This window comes from Sorex araneus, chromosome 2 (assembly GCF_027595985.1).
Source record: "Sorex araneus isolate mSorAra2 chromosome 2, mSorAra2.pri, whole genome shotgun sequence".
NCBI classification, from domain to species: Eukaryota; Metazoa; Chordata; class Mammalia; order Eulipotyphla; family Soricidae; genus Sorex; species Sorex araneus.
Window position 1 is genome coordinate 158,933,519 of NC_073303.1, and position 17,375 is coordinate 158,950,893.

Consider the following 17,375-nt stretch of genomic DNA (forward strand, 5'->3'; position numbering starts at 1 on the left):
TATTTTGGAACTTACATGGAGTAGGTAAGACCTACATAAGTAAATTTTTCCCTTATACTTTATATAAAAACTGTGGTTTACAAAGTTGTTCATGAAAATTTGTTACAAGCATTCTATGCTCCAATACCAGTCCTGCCACTGTTAATCCTTCCCTGCACCATTGTCTCCAATTTTCCCAACCACCCCTTAATCCTTCCCCATAGCATGACTGGTGGATGAACTTTACATGGTGCCTGAGGTGATTTGTAAGAAGTATTGCTTTTTGGGTCACACTTGGTGATGCACAGGGGTTACTCCTGGCTCATGCACTCAGGAATCACTCCTGGCAGTGCTCAGGGGACCACATGGGATGCTGGGAATTGAACCCGGGTTGACCGCGTGCAAGGCAAACGCCCTACCCGCTGTGCCATTGCTCCAGCCCCCAAGAAGTATATTTTTATTAAAATAAACACATTGAGAATAAATCTTGGCCAAAAATAAAATGGTAAATTCACTATTCTGTTTGTGAATTACTTTACTAATATGAAAGACAGCTTATATAACATTGAGAGGAAAAATGCCATTATCTTGTGGTATTTGTTACACATTTTAGTAAATCAGAAGTTCCAGTGAAACTTGGACCATGTTTAATTTGCTCTCTGAACTATGTTATTGCCTGGTACAGTGGTTAGGCACATGATAAAATTTCAGTATTATGTGCTGTTTGATGACCCATGTCCACAAATGGGACAAGGAGGTGAGCAGACACTTTCCCAAAAAAGATATACTGGGGTCAACAGGCATATGAAAAAGTGCTCATCATCACTCAGAACTAGGTAAATACAAATCAAAAAGATAAGATATCGTCTTATGCCAGTGAGAATCACATATATCAAAGAATCTGGAAACTGTGTTGGCCAGGTTGTAGTGAGAGGATCACTCGTTCACTTTTGATGGGAATTTTGTCTGGTTCAATCTCTGTGGTAAGTAATATGATTTATTAAAAAAAATAGAGTAGAGTTACTATATGATCCAGTGATACCACTTCTTGGCATCTGTCTCCAAAGCACTGAAGTATAAATCTGAAAGGATAGATTCACATATATTATCACTGTACTAAGTACAGTAGTCAATTATTTTAACCCAGATGTCCAACTGTGGATGAATGGATCAAGAAGTTGTGGTATATATACACAATGGAATACTTTATAGTATTCCAGAGAATAAAATTATGCAGTTTGCATCAACACAGATGGATCTAGAGGATAATATGCTGAGTGAAGTCAGAAGAAAAGGGATAGATACAGAATTACCCCACTTATGTGGGAATTACAGATGCACAGCAAGGTAGCAAGAAAGATCCAAACACAACACAACAAGAGAACTGATCCACACAATTGAGTTGTTGTTGGTGGAGTTTGAAAAGGAGAGACATAGGATCATCACGGGAGGGAGATAGATACACTAGTGTTGGAATTATGTACATGGGAAACTATTGTTTTATTTCTTTTTGGGCCACAAAGGACTTAACTCCTGACTCTGTGCTCAGGTATAATTCCCATGGGCTCAGTGGACCATATGGGGTGCCGGGGATGGTCAGCTGTGGGCAAAGCAAAAGCCCTGCTCGTTGTATTATCCCTTCAGTTCTGGAAACCATTTAAAAATTTTATTTAAATTTTATTTATATAAAGTTCACCATATTTGTTTACATTCAATGTTTTAACACCAATCCCACCACCATTACACCTTCCCACCGCTATTATTTCAAATTTCCCCACCACCATCCATGCCTGCCCTATAGGCAGATACTAAATAATTTATTTTGTATTGCTTGTTATGAATAGTATGAGATCTTGCGACAGCATACTTCTAGAATCCTAAAATTTTTAAATATTTGGGGCCCGGAGGTATCTGTGGTGTGCTGCTCTTTTTCATGAGTCACAGATTACCCATCGCCCATCCCTTACTCCGTGAAGCCTGGAGATTTCAGTCACTGGTCCAGCATACCTGGGTTTGTTAGCAGATGCATTCTCATGTGTGGTGAGTTCAGGATGAGCCTGTGAGCTGTGAGTGTGGCAGAGATTGGGTTCTGGAGGTTTGAGGCTGCCAGAGTTCATTTGGGGCAGGCGGAGGGACACAACTGTCCCCATCTGAGGTGCCCTGGCGAAATCATCATGGCAGGGGTGGGGAGACATCTCTGTGTTGTGCTGCTTTTTTCCGAGATTCTCAGATTCTCATTTGTGAATCTGAATCATGGCTGTTAATGTACTTAAGTAATGAACTGCGCCCAGAGACAGTTCCTGGGCATGACTGCCAGGAAAATGGAAGGGTAGGGAGATGGGGACAGGTTGCCCATTGGAAACCATTTTTTAACAGTATTGTAAACCACAATTGTAAGTCCACCCCCCACCCAAATAAAGGAAAGGAATGTAAAGTGGTCCCTGAAAATGAGAACCAATAAGCTACTCAGATACTGGAGGATTGATTGATAGGTGCCCCATATCTTTGTTGGCCTTTCAGTGTTTAATATTAAGTCTTTCATATAAATGAAGTTCAGTGTAAACACACTTCTGTCCTCCTCATTATTCCATTTTTATTTCATGTCCAGATGCCCCTCCACTAGAGGAAAAATTCACCGCAAAACATACAAGTAAACATATCTAAAAGTGAATGAAAAGGACAAAGATCACTTATATGTGCTATTTGAAAGATTTCATAAAAGAAGCATGCAGGATGTTTGGAAAATGTTGAAGAAGGAATTAAAACTAACTGTTTGCATGTGGATAGATATATAGTAGAACTAAAAGTTTTTGTGATTTTTTTTTCCCTTTTTTAGTTTAACCCAGTGGTGTCCGGGGGCTACTCCTGTTTTTATGCTTGGGGGTTGCTCCCAGGGATCCCACCCAGACCTCCAGAGGGCAATGCATATGCTTGGCCTGTTGGAGCTTTTCTCCTGTCTTAAAGTGAAAATGCTTTTGCAGAATTTCCCAGCTCCTAGATCTTTTTTTGCTTTCTTCTGCCCCTTGTTCCTTTGTTATCATTAAATAATTTGATAGTAGGATTTAAGCAGAATTTATTGAACACCTACTGGAGACCAGATCTTTTGTCATGGAATTTAGGATTAAATCCTTTCTCTGGGGAGGGGCGGTGATTTGGGCCATACCTACCAGTGTTCAGGGACTACTCTTAGATCTGCTCAGGGAGTGCTCTTGGCCCTGCTCGGGTCAGTGGTATGTGGGGTACCACTGGGGGAATGAACTGGGGCTGGCCTCATGTAAAGCAAGTACTTATCCTCTGTACTTTTTCCTTGGCCCTTTCATTACATTCTTAAAGGCCAAGTTTTCTCATGTTTTACATAAATATCAGATACTTTTTGGGGAGAATCTACTATTCTTGGTTATTTTTATTTTGGGGTCACATCTGGCAAATTTTAGGGGCTACTCCTGGCTCTGCACTCAGTAATTACTCCTGGCAGTGCTTGGGAGACCTTTTGGGATACCAGGGATTGAACATGGATTGGCCACGTGCTAGACAGGTGCCTTCCCTGCTGTACTATCACTCTGACCCCACTCTTGGTTATTTTTTATCTTATGCTTAGTTTTAGAGGTTCTATTAAATATATCAGCGTACTAAATCCGGAATTTAGAAGGAAGATTACTGTGAAAGGATTTTCTAAATTAAACTATGCCATTTTTATGTTAAGTAACTTCTGCTATTTCTTTATAGAAATCGTCACAGGAAGAAAACGAAAAAAGCCTTCTTCTGAGTTATACAAGGTATGCAGTTTTGCTTTTATTGTGTGTGCGTGTGTGTGCGCACGTGTGTGTGTGTGATGCTGGGGATTGAACTCAGAGTCTCTCTCATAGAGGACAAGTGCTTGATTCTTCCAGTTATATTTAGTCTCTTTCATTGAAAGTATTTTGCTATTTTTCTTTCTGATAAAATCTTAAAACACTTGTAAGAAGATCTAAATTAATAATTATTTTTACAGGAACCAAGGGTTAACTAGGAATACTATCTGGAACCAGCATTATTTAAATCAAAATGTGCCAGTATCCTTTCCTGCTCTAATCTTTGATTTCTACATAAAACATATAAGATCCTTTATGGGGTTGGGGGAGGATTTACTCAGTGGTGCTCTGCACTCAGAGCACCTGGTGAACTTGGGGGATTATGTGGAATGCCAGGGATTGAACCTTAGTCAGCCGATATCTTACCTACTGTACTATCTATCACTCTGGTCCATGAAGTGTTTTTTCTTTATATGACTTTATTAGGGCCTGGAGCGATAGCACAGCGGTTGGGCTTTCGCCTTTCACTGGGCCAACCCGAGTTCGATTCCTCTGCCCCTCTCGGAGAGCCCGGCAGGCTACTGCCCGCGAGGCAGAGCCTGGCAAGCTACCCGTGTGTATTGGATATGCCAAAAACAGTAACAATAAGTCTCAATGAGAGACGTTACTGGTGCCCGCTCGAACAAATCGATGAGCAACGGGATGACAGTGACAGTGACTTTATTAGAGCAGTCTTTGTGTCCTGCTGGATGGAGGGTGAGGGTGCTAATCCGATTTGCTCCAATGTGGATATCAAGCACCTTCAACTACTGGTCCATGAACCACTGCCGGTCCACAGGTGTAAGGTCGAAAACCACTGATCTGTTGCCTCAGTTATAAATAGTGGTCTGTAGGCCTGTATGCAGGGCAGGTGTAAAAAGGTGGAAGAACGCTGTGTTATGGGCATCTCATATTCTTTATTATAATTATAATACTGTAGATATAGTATAAATTTGTATAATAGTTTGTGCTCTAGATATAGATTCAAGTTATGTCCTTTATTTTTTTAAATCTTTTAAATAATGTTTATTCTTTAAAATGCATCTTAGTTTTTCTGTTATTCCCTTTTTTTTTTTAATTAGTGAGTCACAGTGAGGGTATAGTTACAGATTCGCACATTTTCGTGCTTGTTTTTCCCTCATGCAATGTTTAAGAGCCCATCCCTCCACCAGTGTCCATTTTCCACCACCCATGAACCCAATATCCCTCCCATCCCCCTAGTCCCATAAGTTATGTCCTTTAGATTGCTATTTGGTATATGGCCTTTTAGGGATGGAGTGTAGCTTAGTGGTAGAGCATCAGCCTTGCATGCATGAATTCAGTTCTGGAATTGGGAAAAGGAAAAAGTATGTGGAATATATCCTTTTTAGAATCTCTAGCACCTATTTCTTGTTAAAAGCCAAAAGTAACAAAATGAAGTGAAGTTTCTACTATGTAGAAAGTGTTTCAAACATTTTATGTTTTTATGAAGATAATCTTTTTTTTTCTCTAGAATTTTGTGATTTGTCTATAATAGTTGTTGATTTACTTTATTACTAGATACATTCCTCTGAAGCTTTCCATGTTGTTCACAGAGAAGTTTGATTTGGTTCAGAGAACTATACTTATTTATTATTATTTTTATTATTTTATGCTTGTTTTTGTGCCATGCTTGACAGGTGTGTACTTAAGGGCCACTCTTTGCCTATGGTCACTCCTGGTGGTGCCTGGGGGACTTTGCATATTTGGGATTTGAATTTGAGTCTGTTCCATGCAAAGCATGTCTTCTAGTCTATTGACTTATTTCTCTGACCACTCAGAGAACTTTAATTTTTTTTTTCTTTTTGGGTCACACCTGGTGATGCACAGGGGTTACTCCTGGCTCTGCATGTAGGAATTATTTCTGGCGGTGCTCAGGGGACCATATGGAATGCTGGGAATCGAACCAGGGTTGGCCGCGTGCAAGGCAAATGCCCTACCCGCTGTGCAATGGTTCCAGCCCCCCACTCAGAGAACTTTAATTTGGCACATCTGTGGAGCAATGATGTAGAAATCAGAAAGGAGATCTGTGAGAAGAAATTGAGACCACCTTGATTTGCCAGGCCAGAGGGTATGGCTTTTTTGTTTTTTTGTGGCCATAACTAGCAGTGCTCAGGGATGCTCCCAGCTCTGTGCTCAGGGCTTGCTCCCTGTGGTGCTTCAGAACTATATAATTCTGGGTATTGAATGTGGGACTCCTGTATGCAAAACACTCATGCACTCTAGTCTGTTAGGTTATTTCTCAGACCCAGGCTTGGCTCTAAGCACTGCTTTCTAAAGAGTTAACTAAAGCCTTCATTTGGAGCTGCAGGGTGAAGCTTCCCCATTTAAAACCTGAATTTAATGGACTGAAGTGTGGGTTAGCAATAGAGGACTTTCCATGCATGTGTGATTCCTGGCACCGCACAAAAAACAAAAACAAAAGCAAAACAAAAACCAACAAAACCAAATCAAACCAACCAAATGGCATGGCCAAAAAAGAAAAAAGAAAACATCACATCAGAACTTAGGACCCTGGAAGATGGCTCAGTGACGTAAGGTCCATCTCTCTCAGTTTATCCATTCAGATCCTGGTGCTGCCCACAGCACTGCAACAATCCCACCTTAGAGCTCTGCTGATCGGGCTTCCAAGGGATAAAGGAGTGGCATAGTGCCCAGAGCAAGTGTGAAGTCCTAAGCTTACTCCCTGGTGTCTTGACTGAGTTTATCCTGAGTCAAGGATAAACTTGACTAGATTATCACATTGGCCTAGGTCCCCAAGTGATCTGAAACAGAACTGAATCAAGAAAGGGGGGAAGGGCCAGGAAGATAGTACAGCATTAACACTCTTGCTTTGCATGTGTTGACCCCTGCCCCTGCATAGAGTTACCCGGCGCCAACAGGGTATTGCCTGAGCACAGAGCAGGGAGTAAGCCCTTAGCACCACCATGTGAGACCCAAAACTGCCCCCTCCTTCCAAAAAGAGGCTTAAGAAAAAATACTGTGTTGCTACCGTATCCCATTACAAATGCCTCCATGTCCAGAGTGAAGCCACTATGTGCCACTGTGTGACACTCCAGCCTCTGGAGATGCACCTTTTAACTAAAATGAATCTGGTTAGTGAGCTGAGTCAGTGGGACTCCTTATATGGGGACAGTGCTTGGGTGTCCCTGGGAGGGCTTCCTCGTACCCTGACCGAAGGCGATATCCTCTGCATGTTCTCCCAGTATGGGGAGATCGTTTACATCCAGCTCGTGCAGGACTGGGAGACAGGCCGGTCTAAGGGATGTGGTTTTCTCTGCTATGAAGATAAGAGGAGTACGGTTCTGGCTGTTGGCAGTTTTAAAAGGATCAGGATAAAGAGGCGAACTATCCGAGTGGATCACATATCCTGCGACCGAGAGCCTCCAGATTCCGAGGATGCGGGTGAAGCCCACCAAGCTCTGGGAGACAGCCGGTGGGTCTCGGAGTTGTCTTTTTTGAGTTCGTTTGAAGGCTCTGAGGACGAAGCTACACAAACAAGACCTACACAAACAAACAAGAAAAGACAGTTTCCGGAGAAGAGGCCACAGGAGCTCAACATGGGGAACCTACGGAGCCACACTTGCCCCATCACCCCAGGTCAGATTTAAAAAAGAGACAAACACGCCAGGCTCCTCCAAACTTGCCTGGGGAGATGCAAAACAACAATGACACCTTATGTCACACCACAGACACTGGCACACATCAAAAAGAACAAGAACAAACAGTGCTGGCGCAGATGTGGGGAGAAAGGGACTCTCATACATTGCTGGTGGGAATGCTGACTGGCCCAGCCTTTTTGGAAAACAGTATGGCCTTCCTCAGAAAACTAGAAATTGAGCTTTCATACAATGCAGCTATACTACCTCTGGGAATATACCCCTGGGGCCGAAAAACACACTGCAGAAAAAACATCTGCACTTCTAGGTTCATTTAAGCACTATTCCTGATAGCTAGAATTTGGAAACAACCCAAGTGCCCGAGAACAGATGACTGGATAAAGAAACAATAGTACATCTACACAGTGGAATACCATGAAGCCATCAGGAAAAATGAAGTCATGAAATTTGCTTACAAATGGATGGACATGGAGAGTATCCTGCTGAGTGAAATGAGTCAGAAGGAGAGGCATAGACATAGAATGACTGCATTCAGTTGTAGGATATAAAAAACATGTATTGTCCTAATAACCAAGGATATAAGAAGTAAGGGCCAAGAGAACTAGTCCATGGTTGGATGCTTGCCTTGTCGAGTGCTGGAGGAAGAAGGCAGTAGGGATAGAGAAGGGACCATTATGACAATGATAGTTGGAAATGATCACTCTGGAAAAGAACTGCATGCTGTAAAGGAACAAACATGATAACCTCTCAGTACCCGTATTGCAAACCATAATGCCCAAAATGAAAGAGAAAGAGCTAAAGAGAAAAGAAAAGTGCTTGCCATAGAGGCAGGCCAGGGTGTGTGGGGAAGGTGGCAGGAGGGAAACTGGGGATATTGGTGGTAGGAAGTGAGCACTGGTGGAGGGATGGGTGTTGGAACATTGTATGACTAAAATCCAATCATGAATAGCTTTGTAATTGTGTATGTCATGCTGATTCAATAAAAAAAAATAATAAATGACTCCATATCCACATTAACTTTTTTTTTCTTTTCTTTTTTTTTTTAATTTAAATTTTATTGAATCACCATGTGGAGGGTTACATAGTTCTCAGGATTATGTCAGTTATACAATACTCAAACACCCTTCCCTTCACCCGTGCCCATATTCCATCACCAACCACCCCATTATACCTCCCGCCCCCTCTCGCCCCCCCAGTCCCCGCCCTTGTAAGTGATAAGTTTCACTTTGTTTACGCTTTATCTTGGTTATAGTCCATGTTTCAACACATAACTCACTATTGTTGCTAGGGTTTCCCCCCAAAAAAGAAAAGACAGTCCCACTGTCAAGGAAGCATTTGATGGCTCTCCATTGCTGAGAATGTAGAGATATTAAGTCCCGCTGTTTGTTACATAACTTTTCTATTTTTTTACCCCTCGTCCCGCGCCACCGAGATCACGCCTGTTTAGTAATCACCACGCTGCCTGACAAAGGGAAAACAAACCAAAAAAAGATGGTTATTTCTCGTCATCAGCCGGTGTGGGGCTCTGGCTTAGTTGATAGTCTGGTAGAATGTCTGCAAGCAGTTTCTGGAACCAAAAGTAATACGCTGGTATCGGCCCCGGCTCGAGATTCCACCAGGGTCCCGCTGTTCCAAGTACATAATAATTTATTCCCTTGTATCCCATTCCCACGCCACCAGGTCCATGTCAGCTTAATGGACATCATACTATGGTTAACGCCACGCCGCGTTTCTTCCCGAGAAAGAAGGATATTTCTTCTCAGCCGGCATGGGGATATGGCTTAGTTCAGTCTATAGAGATGGCTACCACTTTGGTGGCCTTCAATATTTCAGCAAAAGACTTACTATTCTTGTTAGGATTTCCCACCAAAGTCCAACCCGTTAAAAGGGAACCATTTCATATTGGTGATGATTAAATGACAATAGGTTGTGCGGCCATGGCAGCGGCCTCATGGCTTTGAATTTCTGTATAAAGTCCAGGGAAAGTACAGCCAGAAATTACACGTCGCTACAAACTTTAACCCTATTATGGTGCCCACAAAGTCCAGCCCATTACAAAGGAGCCATTTTATATTGCTGATGATTAGATGACATTAGGCTGCTGCGGCTGCGCAGTTTTGGGTTTCTATATAAAGTCCAGGGAAAATTCTGCCTAAAATTCTATCCTACGATCTTTTACCCTTCATCAAAAAACTCAGTACTATTGTTTGGAGTTTCCCCCCACGTTAAGCCCTGCCAAAAAGGAACATTTACACATTGCTGACAATCAAGAGATATTAGGTCGCGCGGCTGCTATCACAGCTGCGCGGTTTTGGATTTCTATATGAAGTCCAGGGAAAATTCTTTTGGTAATTGCATCACTCGCTGGCAGCGCCTGGGCCAGAAGCTCCGAGCACACAGTTTGGAGGCATTTTGGGGGCGCCGCTCGTGTCCAAAGTGGTTCAGTTGCCTCCAGGGTCGATCTGGTGCGGGGCCGGAAAGGAGCGTCCCCACATGGCTCTGCGCTTAAATGTCAGCCGGCCCACATTAACTTTTTTATGTAAGAACCCTGAGGACTGTTTTGTTAAAATCTGTGCCAGATTTGAATAATCAATGTTAATTTCTAAATTATTTGGAGAAAATAAAGACCTTTAAAATACAAAACCAAAAAAAAAATAAAATACAAAACCAAAAAATCTTCTGTTTTAAAACCTGCAAAAATCAAAATAAAACACTTATTTTTTTTTTTCCTTTTTGGGTCACACCCAGCAATGCTAAGAGTTAGGAATTATTCCTGCCACTGCTTGGGGGACCATATGCGATGCTGACCACGTGCCAGGCAAATGCCCTACTCGCTGTACTTTGGGCTGAAAGATTACAAGGGGAAGAATGTAGAAGGGGAATAGGAAGCTTGTGGTATTTCACTTATCTAACTTCATACTAATAAGATCTATTTTATAAAATTATATTTGAGGTTGGAGAGATAGCTTGAAGGGCTAGAGAGTACTGCTCAGGTCCCCAAAATAAAAAAATCAGATTATATTATTTAGATGTATAGTATAGTGTGATCTGCTTGAAGAAGATTGAGTAAACTTAATTGTGGTTAAGATAGAACATTTACAATGTGCAGTTGATGTGAAAAGCCTTCATTGTTAAGAATTTTATTAATATTGATTGGTGACTAATTGATATCTGCCATTGTTATATTTGTTTTATAAACATAACTGGATTTGTGTATTAGAGAACATTGGGAATAGTACTGAAAGATTACAAGGGGAAGAATGTAGAAGGGGAATAGGAAGCTTGTGGCGTTTCACTTATCTAACTTCATACTAATAAGATCTATTTTATAAAATTATATTTGAGGTTGGAGAGATAGCCTGAAGGGCTGGAGAGTATGATTTACATGTGGGGGGCCTGGGTTTAAAGCCCAGCACCAGATAGTTCCTGAGCACTGCCAGGAGCGACCCACAAGAAGTGGACTGGGAGTAGCTCTTTTTTTTTTTTTTCTTTTTTGGGTCACACCCGGTGATGCACAGGGGTCCCTCCTGGCTTATACACTAAGGAATTACTCCTGGCGGTGCTTGGGGGACCATATGGGATGCTGGGAATCGAACCCGGGTCGGCCACATGCAAAGCAAACGCCCTATCTGCTGTGCTGTTGCTCCAACCCTTGGGAGTAGCTCTTGACCAGTGCTGAGTGTGACCCAAAATGAAACAAAATTATATTTAATAGCCCATGAATTAAGTACTGAATTTAAAATTCTTTATGGAGGGGAGATTAAGAGAAAGAGAAAGAGAGAGGGAGAAAGAGAGGAAATACATTTAAGTTAAGGGTCTTGCCTTGGTTGTGTCAGACCCTCCAGTTTGATCCCTGACATAGCAGATGGGCCCCCTGAGAACTGCCAGGTGTCTTTCTTGAGCACCGAGCCAGGAATAGCCCCTGAGCACCACTGATGTGACTCCCCAGCCCATCCCCCCATCCCATACTGTAATAGTAAAATATTAATACAGGGCAATATAGTTTTGTAACTGATTCAGCTCTTATATTTTAGTTAACTTTATTTTCTCATTTTGGTTTCAGATAAAAGAGAGATTAAATGTAAAACCAGAGGATGTTCACGTTCAGTCATCCAAACTTAGACGCTCAGAATGCTGGGATCTCCCTCTGCAGGTGGTAAATAAAAACAAATTTCTTTTAACTATATAGTGTTATTGGTGTCTTAAAATATGTTTTATTGGGCGGGGTATGTGGTTGGAGTGTTTGAGTGTTAGCGTTGCGTGTGAGTGGATTTTTTTTCCACAGTTTTGTGACCCTTCACCCCATCTGCTCCGGGTGTGGCCTGGTGGCTTTCATATTCCGCTGGCAGTGCCACTCTCTGGCCCACCGTCATTTTTGTTTTTAAAGTAAAACTGAGTTTTTGTTTTCTTATGTGTCCTTTTTAGGTTTTCTTTTCAAATTTAATTTCAGGGTTTTCTTGCTTCGTTTGGGCCAGAGCTGGTATTGCTCAGGGCTTCTTCCTAACTGCGCTCAGGTTCCACACGGGGTTGATTATACGGAGTCTGCCACATCTAAGACAGGCGCCTTACCTCTCGTCCTATCTCTCCGACACTGATTTCAGGGCCTAAAAAGAATTACTTTTATTTTGTTCCTCTCCACTCGCCTTCCCTTCATTGATGTTGTTGTTGTGGTGACCAGAAGTTGCAGACACAGTCTGATGGGAAGGTCACATATAGGTTATGGTGCTTGAGTACTTGGCTAAAGTACTTACTGAGGTGAAAAACTCTTTCAGTTGAGGGGCTTGCATACGTAATGGCCAGGAGTTGAACTCTTAGTTAAGGCACACAAACTATTGTGCTGCTCGTGGAGGTTTGCTGAGGTTCTCAGTCATGTTCTTTCTAGGGTTGCATTTCTTGGCTGTTGCTCTCGCACATCCTGTTTATTGTGGTTCTCTCTCTCTCTCTCTCTCTCTCACACACACACACACACACACACACACACACACACACACGCACACTGTGCTATGGACAGCTCTCATTTGTGGTGTTGGGGATTGCAGAGAGCAGAGCTGCCAGGCTCACACAGCAGAGCTCTTGGATCACACTTGTTGAGTGTGGGACACTGGAGAGTTGGCCTCCTCGTGAGACAGGTACTCCAAACTTCTGCACTATTCCTTTGGGCCAGGTTTCAAGTTTTGAATTAGTTTGTTTAGTGCATAAGTTGAACGGATTCTTTGAGGTTAAGGCCATTAGTTTAAATCTATCTATACTTCATTAGCTCATATAGCTTTTCTTAGGAAATTTAAAGCCCATTATTATAGAATATTATGTTAAGTTTACCAGACCGCTAAGTGTATTAGAATGTTTTCCTCTTACACATTTGAAAGCATATATGTGCCTTCCTGTTTTGAGTGTGTGTGCTCCCAAGCAGTGCTCAGAAGGTCTGGAGAACACACCCGGTGGAACTTGGCCAAGCAGACTGGATAGTTCAGTACTTGGGCCTGGTGATGTTGCTTAGCCCGGAAGTACTGGGGAACACTGGCCCACTCCAGGATTAGTCAGGGGCCTCTGGGGCTACACCTAGTGGTGCTCAGGGCCTTATTATTTTTCCTTTGCCATTTTTATTGAGGTACCATGATTTATAATACTGTTAATTATGCTTTTCCTGCATACATTGTTCTAACATCACACCCATAACCAGAGAGCTCACTTCCCTTCACCAGTGTCCCCAGGGCTTCTCCCAGCCGCCACCCACCCCAGGTAAGCTCTGTTTATCGCCAGTTATGATGCCTTTGGGCATTTGCTTTTCCCTTACTATGTTCATTATATCCACATATTAAAGATCTTTAAAATTATTTTTTTGTGGGGGCTGGAGCGATAGCACAGCAGGTAGGGTGTTTGCCTTGCACGTGGCCGAACCGGGTTAGAGTCCCAGCATCCCATATGGTCCCCTGAGCACCGCCAGGGGTAATTCCTGAGTGCAGAGCCAGGAGTAACCCTTGAGCATCGCTGGGTGTGACCCAAAGAGCAAAAAATAAAAAAATGGAAAAAAAATTGCAGATGTCAACCAAAAACTTTTTAAAAATATTTTTTTGTGGAGGGTGGAATATATATATGTATATATATGTATATATATACAGAAATATATTACACATGTATAGGTGAATAAAATGGAACTAGTGAAATCTTATAAGACTGTAAATTAGTAAACTGATAACTTTTTTTCAAAAGCAGTTTATCTTTTTTTATAAGTAATACATTTTAAAAAAACTGGGGCTGGAGTGATAGCACAGTGGGTAGCACGTCTGCCTTGCACACAGCCAACCCAGGTTCGATTCCCAGCATCCCATATGGTCCCCTGAGCACCACCAGGAGTAATTCCTGAGTGCAGAGCCAGGAGTAACACCTGAACATTGCTGGGTGTGACCCCAAAAGCAAACCCCCCCCTCCAAAACCCCTACATTTAAAAAACTAATAGTATGAATGATTTTATACTGATTTAAAATTTACATGAAATAGATAAATCCTGTAAATGCACAATTTAGTAAGAGGAGAGGAATATTTAAAAAAAATTAAAAGGAAAATTTGAATAAGCCTATAAAAGGATTAAGGTGTGTGTGTGTTTTTAGGGGAAGACTGGCTTTATATTAGAAAATACTATAATGCTGAATTATCTGCATTAATAAGTAAAATATTATAATAAACTCATTAAAGGTGTAAAAAAAAGACCTGAGTAGACACAGAAAATTTAATATAAATGAAACATTAGATGACTAAAAAGTATAAAAAACCTTACCAAGCGAGGAATAAATAAACCTTTCTTAATCTAGTAGAGAGTAAAGAAAGGCTTCTAGAATCTCAGAGCTAGGACGAATGGAGATGGTACTGAGACCACTCGAGAAAATCGACAATCAACGGGATGAGGATAATGATGAATCTAGTAGAGGACAACCCTCAACGCCATGAGTGAATGCATATTCAGTGGCAAAGTTCTAAGAAACTTGTCTTCTTTTTAAAGAACTTTAAGGCTTCTTGCAAAACTGCTTTCAAGGACATGAATTTCCTAAGCTGTTGTCAGTCTATGAAGATCTGTATTGTCCCTTCAAATATGAATGATAAGCTAGCCAGATTATTATTATTCTTGGTGTGGTCATCATTTTTTTGAGTTTATTTATTTTTTTTTTAAAAAAAACTACAACTGGGGCTGGAGCAATAGCACAGCAGGTATGGCATTTCCTTGCACACGGCCAACCCGAGTTCGAATCCCAGCATCCCATATGATCCTCTGAGCACCGCCAGGGGTGATTCCTGAGTGCAGAGCCAGGAGTAACCCCTGTGCATCGCCAGGTGTGACCCAAAAAAGCAAAAAAAAAAACCAAAAACCAAAAAACTACAACCTTTCATTTTCTTGCTCTTAAAGTCTCTTTTCATAGATCTGCTGTGAATCTTATACCCTTTCCTCTGTATATAAGTTCCTTTTCTTGATCTTGCTGCTTTCAGTATTCTGTCTATCTTTGATTTTTGTCATTCCCATTACAGTGTGTCTTGGAGTTTTTCTATTTGGGTAGTGTTTTTGCTGGAATCTTTTGGGTCTCTTGGATGTGGGTGCTTGTGCTCCTCACCTCTGGGAATTTTTAAAAAAATTTTTATCATACTCGGTGATGATCAGGGATTACTCCTGGCTCTGCACTCAAAAGAATTATTCCTGGAAGTGCTTGGGGGACCATATGGGATGCTAGGAATCAAAACCGGAGCAGCTGCGTGCAAGGCAAATAAATACCTTACCTGCCATGCAATCTCTCCAGCCCCAACTCTGGGAATTCTTGCTATGATTTCTTTAATTAGTGGTTCTTCATCAAATTTGCCTTCCTGTTTTTCAGGGCTTTGATAAATTGTTCTTCATGAATTCATTGCTTTGTTTGCTGGTGTGCTATTTATTTCCAGACATTTTCCCATCTTCTGTTGATTTTTTGGAGGTTTCCTGCTTCCTGTTATAGAGAGCACGGGTATTTTTCTCAGCTGCTTTTATGTGGCTGCTCAGACCTTTATTGAGGTTTTATTTTTCTGTTTTTGTTTTTTTTTTTGACCACACCTAGCTCAGGGCTTACACTTGGCTTGAGCTCAGGACTCACTCCTGGAAGGCCTGGGGCACCATATGGGATGCTGGGGATTGAACATGGGTCACCGTGTGCATGGCATGCACTCTACCCACTATACTATTGCTCCGATCCGCCTTGAGTTTTTTATATCTTCTGCCATACTCTTAATTTTTTTCATTTCTGATTGTAGTTTTCTCATTTTGGCTTTCATACTTTCTTGTGCTTTGCTTGACTACCTGTGACCTTGTGTTTTTGAGCTCACTAAACATCCTTAATGTGGTGTCACTAAGGCCATTCTCTTGTGAGCTCATGGAGCTGGTTGGTAGAGCATTCTGTGTTAACTGTTTCCCTCTCTGAGCTTGGTGGGCGTCTATGATGTGACTTCCCCATTGTGCTTGCTGTGTTCCTGCTGTGCTGAGGTTGAACTAGCCCCACTGGAACTGTCTGAGGGATTATGCTGGGTGTTGTTCTTTGCTGTGCTTGCTGGTGTTGACCCAGTGACAGGAGGTGTGTAAAGTATGAGGTGTGATGAGTAGAGGTATTACATGACTTCTTTCATGGCAGGATACAAGCACCATATTAAGGGGCAGGCAGGTGGTCTGAGATATGGATCTTGGCCTGCTGAGATAGCAGGGATTGGGCATGATAGCTATTCGGACCCAGCTAGAAGGGAGGCTCATACGCTTCTGGTTCTGCAAAAGTCCAGAGGATATCAGCTGGGGGTTTACCTTACCTAGAAGGCTGGTCAAGTAAGAGGGTATGAGAAGTGAGGATGATTCTGCTTGTTTCTAAAGTTTTTGAGGTTATCTTTGTTTTCTATGTGTAACACCTTGTCATCTGTAAATTGTGATAGCTTGACTTCCTTTTTTCTCAATTTGAATCTATTTAATTTGGTTTTCTTTCCTTATTGATGTGGCTAAGACTTGTTGAATGATAATGGTGAGAATTGATATGTATATATATTTATTTTTTTTCCTGTGAACTACTGTGAATGGAGCCATTTATTTTGAAATTCTAAATAAAAAGAAAAATTAAGTGCTTCTCAATTATCCATGTCACTATACTTACTATTAAAATTAACATTTTTTTTTCCAGTGGAAACGAAGCCTAACAAATAAGGTCCTTTCTCTAGACCGTAAAAGTAAAAAAGGTGTCCATGGCCATGGCTGTCCTGTTACTTCTAAGACATCATCACAAAGGTAATATGTGTGTGTGTGTGTGTGTGTGTGAGTGAGTGTGTCTATGAGTGTGAGAGAGACATAATGGGCTCATACTCTGTATTTATAGCTTACTATGGGTGATTCATTTTTCCTTTTAAGGCTTCAGTTACCACAGATCTCAAAATACAAGGATTTAATTTAGTGACTTTTTTTTTTGCTTTTTGGGTCACACCTGGCGATGCACAGGGGTTACTCCTGGCTCTGCACTCAGGAATCACCCCTGGCGGTGCTCAGGGGACCATATGGGATGCTGGGAATTGAACCCGGGTCGGCCGCATGCAAGGCAAACGCCCTACCTGCTGTGCTATTGCTCCAGCCCCTAATTCAGTGACTTTTAAGGTTCATTCCAAGTTTTAACTTTCTGTAATTCTGTCATTAATTTCTTATTTCTGTTTTGGTTCATTTAAAACATCTTGATAAGCTTTAGCTTATATATATGGTCTGAAAGTTCTCATCAATATTTACAATGAGATATAGGTAGTATTGATAGTATAGCATATATATATATGAATTGCTTATAATACTTGATACATTATTTATTGTCTTCAGTTAAAAAAATGCTCTATTGAGTGACTAATGATCCTAGAGATATAGTGTTAATTAATTAACAACATACTGCAATTACATTTC

The 17,375-nt window shown here is 41.5% G+C and overlaps 1 protein-coding gene across 5 annotated transcripts in view; it reads left to right on the forward strand.

The window, feature by feature from the left end:
- SENP7 (SUMO specific peptidase 7) overlaps window positions 1-17,375 on the forward strand; it is a 114,440-nt gene that overhangs the window by 7,604 nt on the left and 89,461 nt on the right. For 3 of the 5 annotated variants that reach the window (XM_055125307.1, XM_055125309.1, XM_055125310.1), the window contains exons 2-4: window positions 3,706-3,755; window positions 11,511-11,603; window positions 16,621-16,724. In XM_055125307.1, the coding sequence (XP_054981282.1) occupies window positions 3,706-3,755; window positions 11,511-11,603; window positions 16,621-16,724 (247 nt within the window). The remainder of the gene's footprint in view (window positions 1-3,705; window positions 3,756-11,510; window positions 11,604-16,620; window positions 16,725-17,375) is intronic. The other 2 variants (XM_055125311.1, XM_055125308.1) reach the window with 1 other exon arrangement.